We start from the raw sequence: 10,225 nt of genomic DNA, 5'->3' as shown, positions 1-10,225 counted from the left end.
TGTTAAATCTGTTTATTGTAATAATGTTTCAGACGTGCTTTGAGTTCCTCTTACAATGACTGGAGGGGAGGAGTTTTTTTTTTTACACAGATGGACCCACTAAATGAAAGTGAAAACGAAAACAGCAAGATCCAATAGCAACACTGATATCAGGTAAAGCAATCGCTCGATATCATAATTAATGTTACCTTTACATTCAGGGCTCTAGAATTATATTTGAGCTCCACATTCTCCTTATATAACATCTTTTCGTAGCGTCAGATGACAACCTGATCTCATGAAAGTATGTATAAATAGTACAACAAATAAAAACAAAAACTCGTGGTATTGACACGCACAAATATACTTTGGCGTGTATATGCTACGCGATGGGTAGGGTTAGGGTTGTGGGGTAGATGCGTATCATATGCACGCCAACAATTTAATATAGTTTTTATTGTATAGCAAGCAGATGAACCCAGAATATAAACGCAATGCGTTTCACATAAAGTTTTGCATTCATATTCGAGGCTAATCTACTTGCCTAAATTAAGTATGCATCATCAAGGTGCATACTGAATTTGATCTTTTAATATCACTGTTTTAATACATTAAGGCAGTATAGGTGTTTTTCACATTTCACGTTTTACAATGTCTTGCTGATTGGAAACAGATGGAAAATTGACTACAAAAGTAACTAGCACTGGTAAAGTTTAGGTGTGATTTCCTAGTCATCCATTTATTTTGCACACACTGTTTAAGCATAGATCATAAGACTATGGTTAAAGCGGATCTGTTACATGTGTGGATAAATAAACATTATGTTATATCAATCTATGAAAATTCACTTTATAAACTATGTAAACACACCTATTTTGCCACTTTCCCTCAGACCATATTAGTGTATTGTGGTAATGTCGACTGGATGGACCAGCACCAGCCTGGACTGTCCTTGCCCCTGGTTTGACTGTGTTCACATTTGGCACATTTTCTAATATGAAACAAATTTATAAGTGATTTAATACTAATTAACCCCGGCTGGGACATAGAGTGTCCATAGCTGAAGAAGTGAAGTGAAGTGACATACTGCCAAGTATGGTGACCCATACTCAGAATATGTGCTCTGCATTTAACCCATCCAACGTGCACACACACAGCAGTTAACACACACACACCGTGAACACACACACACACAGCAGTGAACACACACACACAGCAGTGAACACACACACACAGCAGTGAACACACACACACACACACACACACACACAGCAGTGAACACACACACACCGTGAACACACACCCGGAGCAGTGGGTAGCCATTTATGCTGCGGCGCCAGGGGAGCAGTTGGGGGTTCGGTGCCTTGCTCAAGGGCATCTCAGTCGTGGTATTGAGGGTGGAGAGAGCGCTGGACATTCACTCCCCCCACCTACAATCCCTGCCGGCCCGAGACTCGAACCCGCAACCTTTGGATTACAAGTCTGACTCTCTAACCATTAGGTCACTTGTTATAGAAGCAGTCTCACATATTCAGTTAACAGCAATCATGCTGTTCTGTGTATATATATACACATCTGTGACAACCTGTGGCTTCATGGTCATATTACAGCCATGCTGATATTCAGCATTCTTTGGTCATGTGACGCTGGGTAAGCATATAGGATATGATTGTGATTGGCAGGATAATGTTGCAGCCCTCGACATTCTTCAACTCCGTAGGAACGCTTTCTCTTTGTTGTTAAGCAACTCTTCAGGTAAATCTTGATTCTCAGCTTTGAGAATGAAAGAATGATCTGTGAAACCTGGTTTCTCTGCATTCAGTAAGCTTTGGCTGACAAGAAAGAGAAGATGTGCAAAGACAAGATACTCTCTTTATTTTCAAAGATGCCAAAACCCGCTGATGTGATGCCAACCGTGCCAGTATACCAGCAACAGCAGTATGACGTCTCCAGGTTCCTGAAGATCAAGCCACTGGCTTTGGGGGTAAAAACACACTGTTCCACATCAAGAGAAGTATTCAGTGTGTGTGAAGAAACAGGCACTATATGTTATGTTTTTGTCTCACAGATTTTGGAATTATTGCTTGGCTTATTGGGACTCTGTTTGACAATCTGGAATGTTCGATTTTCTCTTCTCTGGTCACCAATCAGCGTAAGTCCATCATTTTAATATTTGAACAATATTACACTGAACAAATACTGAATTCTGTTCCGTTTCTGTTCTACAGTTCATTTTAACTGGAGTATTAACAGTCTCGGCAGCAAGCACATGTAAACCATGTCTGGTTAGTGTCAGTTAAAAAAAAAAGTGTAATAATTTTGCTTAAGGAGAACTTTTGGGTTTTATTTTAAACCGGATCTTCTGAACTATAGGTCAAATCCTCACAAATGCTGAGCTATTTCAATGCGGCAGCAGCTGCTCTGTCTCTCCCTTTTCACTTTTATAACACTTGGGTAAGTGGTTGCTTTGAAACTCACACATGTACAAAATATATGTCTAGATTAAAATAATTTCTTGTTTTACAAGACTTTGATGAAAGTGCTTATATACTGTGACGCAGTTTGTCTACAACAATTTGACATAGCCCATCCTCTATACTGTTTAGATCTGGCAACCGGTTTTTGATTCATATTTTAGTTCATAATCACTGTGTGTCTATTATTTTATCAGGGTGTGCCCTGCTTTCTCCTTATGTCCTTTGATACTCTCATCTTCATCTTCTCTGTCACTGTTGCTTTAACCTCCTGTTCCTGTTGCTGCAGACCAAATGTAAGCACCATCAAGAACTTAACATTTTCTCATCTTGAAAAAATGAATCACATAGATGTGTAACAAATATAATGTTGGTTCTCTCACAGTCAAGACATGTCGAGATCAGTTATATGAACGCAGATTTGCCTGTCAACCATATTGTGCTTGTGGGCCAGCCGGATCCCTTTGGAGTGGTACAGTCCATTAGTTCAGTAATGTACATGCTGCCAGCAGCACACGGCTCAGTCCCACCTGTGCCTCTGCCAAATTATAGTCCAGTACCAAATACACCTCCACCAGCCTACGACCAGGTCTCAGCTGCACCTCCACGAAACTACGGTCCAGTTCCAAGTGCCCCTCCACCAGCATATGAGGTAATTATGAGCATTTTTGAGTAACTGTAGGAAATCTATTTATAATGGCTCATACAAATGAAAATTCTACAGTGGGGATCGAAAGTTTGGGCACCCCTTGCAGAATCTGTGAAAATGTGGATAATTTTAACAAAATAAGAGAGATCATATACAATGCATGTTATTTTTTATTTAGTGCTGTCCTGAGTAAGATGTTTTCCATAAAAGATGTTTACATATAGTCCACAAGACATAAAAATAGCTGAAATTATTAAAATAACCCCATTCAAAAGTTTGTGAACCCTTGGTTCTTAATACTGTGTGTGGTTACCTGGATGATCTACAACTGTTTTTTTGTTTTGTGATGGTTGTTCATGAGTCCCTTGTTTGTTCTGAACAGTTAAACTGAGCACTGTTCTTCAGAAAAATCCTCCAGGTCCTGCAGATTCTTCAGTTTTCCAGCATCTTTTGCATATTTGAACCCTTTCCAGCAGTGACTGTATGATTTTGAGATCCACATTTTCACACTGAGGATGATTGAGGGACTCAAACACAACTATTAAAAAAGGTTCAAACATTCACTGATGCTCCAGAAGGAAACACGATGCATTAAGAGCCGGGGGTGAAAACTTTTTGAATTTGAAGCTCAAGGTAAATTGTACTTTGTAATTTGTCTTCCAGGAAACATGCAAGTATCTTCTGTCGCATCAGAAGGGCAGTACTAAATGGAAAAATATGATATTTCAACAAAATAAGAAAAATTTGGACATCTTCATCCTGTTCAAAAGTTTTCACCCCCCGGCTCTTAATGCATCGTGTTTCCTTCTGGAGCATCAGTGAATGTTTGAACCTTTTTTAATAGTTGTGTTTGAGTCCCTCAATCATCCTCAGCGTGAAAAGGTATGATCTCAAAATCATACAGTTACTGCTGGAAAGGGTTAAAATATGCAAAAGATGCTGGAAAACTGAAGATTCTGCAGGACCTGGAGGATTTTTCTGAAGAACAGTGCTCAGATTAACTGTTCAGAACAAACAAGGGACTCATGAACAACCATCACAAAACAAAAAAACAGTCGTAGATCATCCAGGTAACCACACACAGTATTAAGAACCAAGGGTTCCCAAACTTTTGAATGTGGTTATTTTAATAATTTCAGCTATTTTTTTGTCTTAAAAAGTGAAAAAAAGTGAAAAAGTGAAGTGACATACGGCCAAGTATGGTGACCCATACTCGGAATTCGTGCTCTGCATTTAACCCATCCAACGTGCACACACACAGCAGTGAACACACACACACCGTGAACACACACCCGGAGCAGTGGGCAGCCATTTATGCTGTGGCGCCCGGGGAGCAGTTGGGGGTTCGGTGCCTTGCTCAAGGGCACCTCAGTCGTGGTATTGAGGGTGGAGAGAGCGCTGGACATTCACTCCCCCCACCTACAATCCCTGCCGGCCCGAGACTCGAACCCGCAACCTTTGGATTACGAGTCCGACTCTCTAACCATTAGGCCACGACTTCCCCAAAGTCTTGTGGACTATATGTAAACATCTTTTATGGAAAATATCTTACTCAGGACAGTACTAAATAAAAAATAACATGCATTGTATATGATCTCTCTTATTTTGTTAAAATTATCCACATTTTCACAGATTCTGCAAGGGGTTCCCAAACTTTCGCATGCCACTGTATAAATAATCTCCATCTTCAATCATAATTACATGCTAACATGCTGTAATTTGTGTACTGCGCAGCTCTGATACACTGTGTTTTGTTATTGCAGTATGAAGATTTACAGACCAGAAGATGAACCAGATCTCAGTTGGCGTTTACACATTGGATTATGGCATATGGAAAACCAAAATATATTTTTTATAAATATGTAAATAGTTTTAATATTACAATAAACAAATACATTATTTTTGAAAACCAAATCTGTGAATGCATGTTGTAAAGGAATTTTGTCATGATTTTTTTCTCTCTCAAAATGTTTAATGGTAATTTTAACACATGCACATATTAACAATGTAATTTTTCTTCTTTCCAAGTCAACAAACCCTCAGTAGACATCATGGAAATTTCACTGGATAGATTCAGCCAAGTATTTACAGACTAACATTTAAAATCCTAATGTGCACTTTCAGAGAATACACTAATGTCTGTATCACTCAAACAAATAGCTTGCACAAATTATAAATTGATTATTTATTAACCTCTAATGCAAATGTGATGTTTCCAGGTTTTAACACATGCTCTGAAGCAAATGGGTTTAGATGGTAACAATAAATTCTCAAAACGTTTGTTGGCCTGATCAGCAGCTCTATTATTCAGTTAAGCTAATAAACTTAAATGCAGCTAATAATATCAGTAACAAATGTTCACATAACTTATAAATTAGGTGATTATCTGATTGCAAAAGAAAAATGTATCCAAGCTTTGTCTTTACAACCAGTGTTATTTTACTATCACTGAGTTATTGTTAATATTTTTAATTTATGTTTTAATTAAAATTTTTAGCTTTAGTTAAGTTTCGTTTTTGTTTCTGTCATTTTTATTAGATTTTGTTGTTTTTAAATATGTATAGCGTACACATTTTAGGTAATTTAGATACTTCAGTACTTCAAGTTAAACTAAATGAAAATAAAATAAGTTAAAGTTTATATATAATTTTATTTCAGGTTCATGTCAAATAATTAAAATGTTTTGTTATGGTTTTAGTTTTTAGATAACAATAACCCTGCTCACAGCTGTATGTTATAGTGATTTGTGAATGTATTTGTGCAAGTGGATATTCAGATCTCTCTCTTTTAATAAATAAACTAAGGCCTGGTTTCACAGACAGGGCTTAGACTAAACCAGGATTAGGTCATAGTTCAATTAGGACATTTAAGTGATTTTTATAAACGTGCCTTAGAAAAAAACACTACTGGTGTTCATCTTGAGACAAAACAAAGGCACTGATATATTTTAAGATCATCAGTGCAAGTTTCTTTCAGTTGAAACAGCTCAGAATTAAGTTTAAGTCTGGGACTAGGCTTAAGCCTTGTCTGTGAAACCCGGGGAAAGACTAAACATTAGTGAAAGGGTTAGAGAAGGAACTTTGGGGGATATTTAGCAAAACAGTGTTTTAGCAATCATCTTCATGATTATTTCACAGTTTGGAAGGATTTGGTGTTATAAAAAAAAGTCTGATATGAGTCTATTCGTCCTTGACCTGTCCATCAGAGGCTTTTGCTTTGTCTCTCGGCACTCTCCCCATATTGTAAAACTCTGCGTTAGGTCTCATGTCAGTCAGATGGGCCATGCGGTTGGACAGAGCAAAGAAGGCAGCAATGGCAGCAATGTCCCAAATATCCTCTCGGTCAAAACCATGAGCCTCCAGGGTGCTGAGATGTTCTTCAGTTACGGGTTCGCTCCTGCAGACTGTATGAGCAAAGTCCAGCATGGCCTTCTCACGTGCGCTCAGCTCCGCAACCCTGTAATTAACTGCAACCTGTGCGACGAGACGGTACCAGTAAAATCAATTAGAAGCCCACTCATATTATTTATAACAGTCTTGGAATATTGAGTCTGAGAGGTTGTTGAACAGTTTCACGTCATGTTTTGTGAAATTTTTAGGTACCTGATCAGCCAGCATGGGTTTTTTGGTGCAATGCACTGTGGGATACCACACAATACAAGCAGTGATTGTGAGCACTGGTCGCGACCACAATCAGTTCCCGGTCCGCTTTTGACAGACCACCTGTTACAAAAGTCAAATAAACCTTGGATCCTTAAAGCATTAAAATTGTACATTTAACGTCAAATTTATGTAAAAAATATCATTTGAATTAGTGCTGTCAAACAATTAATCGCATCCAAAATAAAAGTTTTTGTTTACATAATATATGTGTGCGCACTGTGTTTATTTATTATGTATATACAGTGCCCTCCAAAAGTATTGGAACAGCACGGCCAATTCCTTTATTTTTGCTGTAGACTGTAAACATTTGGGTTGGACATTAAAAGAAGAATATGAGATGAGAGATTAACATTTCAGCTTTTATTTACAGGTATTTTCATCTGGATCTGATACACAACTTAGAAGATAGCCCCTTTTGTTTTAACCCACCCATTTTTCATGTTACCAAAAGTATTGGAACAGACAGAATTAACAGATTAAAGTGAAAAAGACTTAATATTTAGTTGCAAATCCTTTGCTTTCAATAACTGCATCAAGCCTGTGACCCATTGACATCCCCAAACTTTTGCATTCTTCTTTTGTGATGCTTTTCCAGTCTTTCACCACAGCCTCTTTCAGTTTTGGGGGGTTACTCCCTTCAGTCTCTTCTTTAGCAGGTAAAATGCACACTCTACATGGTTTAAGTGTGGAGATTGACTTGGCCAGTCTAAAACCGTCCACTTCTTGCCCCTGATGAACTCCTTTGTTGTTTTGGCGCTATGTTTTGGGTCATTATCTTACTGCATGATGAAGGATCTCCCAATCAGTTTGGTTGCATCTTTCTGTAAATTGTCAGACAAAATATTTCTGTAGACTTCTGAGTTAATTTAGCTGCTGCCATCATGAGTTACATCATTAATGAAGATTAATGAGCCTGTCCCAGAAGAAGCGATGAAAGCCCAAGCCATTACATTACTTGTGTAATGTGTACTATAATGTACACCTGTGTACACTGTGTTTCAGATGAGCTTGTATGTTTGGGATCATGAGCAGATCCTTTCTTTCTCCAAACTTTAGCCTTTCCATCACTTTGGTCCATAAAATCAGTCCATAAAACCTTGTCCCGGAATTTTTGAGGCTCGTCTCCTATTCTTCTTGCTAATGAGTGGTTTGCATCTTCTGGTGTAGCCTCTGCACTTTTGTTCATGAAGTCTTCTGCGAACAGTAGATTGTGATTCCTTCACTCCTGCCCTCTGGAGGTTGTTGCTGATGTTGTTTTAGGGTCTTTCTTTACAGCCGTCACAATGTTTCTGTCATCAACTGCAGATGTTTTCCTTGATCTACCTGTTTGAGGTGTGTTACTCAGTACACCAGTGGTTTCTTTCTTCCTCAGGAGATTCCAAATGGTTGTACTTGCTATTGCCAGTGTTTGTGCAATGGTTTGATTGCTTTTTCATCTTCTCTCAGCTTCACAATTGCTTGTTTTTCACCCATAGACATCTCTCTGGTTTTCATGTTGGTTACACGTCTAACTATAAATGCAGTCTGCACGGATCTGAAACTGAGCGCAGACATTCAGTGCTATTTATTGTTTGAATAATTAATTAATTGGACACACCAGGGCAACAAAACACACCTGTCAGTCACATGTTCCAATACTTTTGGTAACATGAAAAATGGGTGGGTTCAAACAAAAGGTGCTATCTTCTAAGTGGTGTATCAGATCCAGATGAAAATACCTGTAAATAAAAGCTGAAATGTTAATCTCTCATCTCATATTCATCTTTTGATCTCAAACCCAAATGATTACAGTCTACAGCAAAAATAAAGGAATTGGCTTTACTGTTCCAATACTTTTGGAGGGCACTGTATAAATACACATACAGTATATATTTTGAAAATATTTACATGAATAAATTCATATCAACATAATTTATATTATATACAAATATATAAACAACATATTTTTCTTAAATATATACATGTGCGTGTATTTACATATACACAATAAATATACACAGCACACATACAAAAACTTTTATTTTGGATGCGATTAAACGTTTGACAGCACTAATTCAAATGAATGAAATAAGGTGTAGATCGTAGGTCTCCTATATAGTCACCATGTGTTTTTTGAACATATGTCATTTCCACCCCCTTTTTAATCACCCTTTAGGTGTTTTTAGGTGGTTTCTAATTATATTTATAAAATAACTACCAAAATCATGTTTAAAATAGTTTTTGATGGAATTATTTCCCAAAATCTAACCCTAATTACGCAAGTAAAAATCTGATCCATATCTTGCTCGAGTTGCAAACTAATTAAAAACTAATTTTAAAAATGATATGCTGTATTGATGGATTAATAATAATAAAAAAGAACTACTAACTACCATAAAGCATGCTACTGTGATCATACTGACATACCATTTTCCTTGTTCATGAGGGCATTATAATAAGAGAAGAAAGCCCGAAATTCAGCAGGGCGATGGGCGAGAACCTTGAAGACATTGGGCAGAAACCCTCCCTGTAGATGAACATGCACATCTTCTATTACTAGTGACACGAGACACATTTCTTCATATTTTTAGAAATTATATGCAGTTTTATTTTGGGGTGAACTTCCAAACCTTCTGTTCAACCTCCTCCATCAGCTCCACAATATCAAATGGCAGGTCCTTCTTGTTTGGCGCTGGATACCGGCTGCTGCTGCTGGGCCTGCTGTGAGGAGCTGCTGCTGCTGCTGGGGTGAGGGAGTACTGCAAAGGACAGTTTTAATATTCATTTCATACTAATAAACAACTGTTCTGAGTGATACACATGTTTATGATTACAATGCAGTGATTTTAAGCATTTACAGAAAGATATAAAGGTGTTTTCTTGCATGACATTAGATTTACTGCTGCTTTAAAGCAATATATGAATAATTCACAGTTCAGAATACTTACCAATAACCCAAAATTTGAGCGGCGACTAAGCTTCAAAACGCCTCGTAACCACATTGTTCAACTTTATCCTGTAATGTCGCTGTATTCCGTATGTTTACATTGGCAGAGCTTTCAGAGTCATGTGCTCTAAAGGGCAGCCAATCAGAGAGTCGTATTCTGACACGCCCCATGAACATTCGACCAATGAAACCATCTTATGGAGTTTTACTTCCTGTTTACGGCGCAGAAGGACATGAAGCAAAGCATAATAAAAGAAATCACCGAAGTTTAGCGTCAAAGTAAAAGCGCGTGAAAGACAGACAGGAAAATAATAAATAAATAAACCCGTTTTAAAAACCAAAATATATCGAATTTGTTTTATATTAAACTGTAAACATAAAAATAAACTTTATAAAATATTGCAATGTTGTTATTTGATAAATGTTTGTAAATAGAAACTTTGACATAAATATATGTAAACATTAATAAATGTAATATAATAATAAATATATTCACGTTAATATGGGATGCTGGAGAATTCAGTTGCTTAATTGC

The 10,225-nt window shown here is 37.4% G+C and overlaps 1 protein-coding gene and 1 pseudogene across 3 annotated transcripts; one reads left to right on the top strand and one right to left on the bottom strand.

Moving 5' to 3' along the window:
* The first annotated feature begins 67 nt into the window (after window positions 1-67).
* Window positions 68-5,013, top strand: LOC306883720 (uncharacterized protein). 2 transcript variants are annotated; one of them, XM_079439140.1, is made up of 8 exons: window positions 68-153; window positions 1,865-1,963; window positions 2,048-2,131; window positions 2,208-2,264; window positions 2,353-2,433; window positions 2,651-2,749; window positions 2,839-3,105; window positions 4,866-5,013. In XM_079439140.1, the coding sequence occupies exons 2-8, from the start codon at window positions 1,865-1,867 to the stop codon at window positions 4,890-4,892; spliced, it is 714 nt and encodes a 237-aa protein (XP_079295266.1). In that variant the 5' UTR covers window positions 68-153; the 3' UTR covers window positions 4,893-5,013. The 2 variants fall into 2 exon arrangements, with proteins under 2 accessions (XP_079295266.1, XP_079295265.1); XM_079439139.1 differs by lacking the exon at window positions 68-153 and having other exon boundaries at window positions 1,708-1,963.
* Window positions 5,014-5,660: 647 nt separating this feature from the next.
* On the bottom strand, window positions 5,661-9,745 carry LOC306883205 (annotated as a pseudogene). Its single transcript, XR_013785918.1, has 5 exons — window positions 9,692-9,745; window positions 9,374-9,502; window positions 9,171-9,270; window positions 6,705-6,824; window positions 5,661-6,575 (listed from the first exon to the last, which is right to left on the bottom strand). The product of XR_013785918.1 is annotated as an uncharacterized misc_RNA (transcript).
* Window positions 9,746-10,225: the final 480 nt, after the last annotated feature.

This window comes from Barbus barbus (assembly GCF_936440315.1).
Source record: "Barbus barbus genome assembly, chromosome: 17".
In the NCBI taxonomy this organism is placed as follows: Eukaryota; Metazoa; Chordata; class Actinopteri; order Cypriniformes; family Cyprinidae; genus Barbus; species Barbus barbus.
This window is presented reverse-complemented; position numbering and strand designations above follow the sequence as displayed.

Bases quoted from the DNA above. Each gene is read 5' to 3' on its own strand.
- LOC306883720 (XM_079439139.1), top strand. From the start codon at position 1,829: ATGTGCAAAGACAAGATACTCTCTTTATTTTCAAAGATGCCAAAACCC. The intron at 2,132-2,207 runs GTAAGTCCATCA...TCTGTTCTACAG, and splicing joins TTCTCTGGTCACCAATCAGC to TTCATTTTAACTGGAGTATT. The intron at 2,265-2,352 runs GTTAGTGTCAGT...TCTGAACTATAG, and splicing joins GCACATGTAAACCATGTCTG to GTCAAATCCTCACAAATGCT.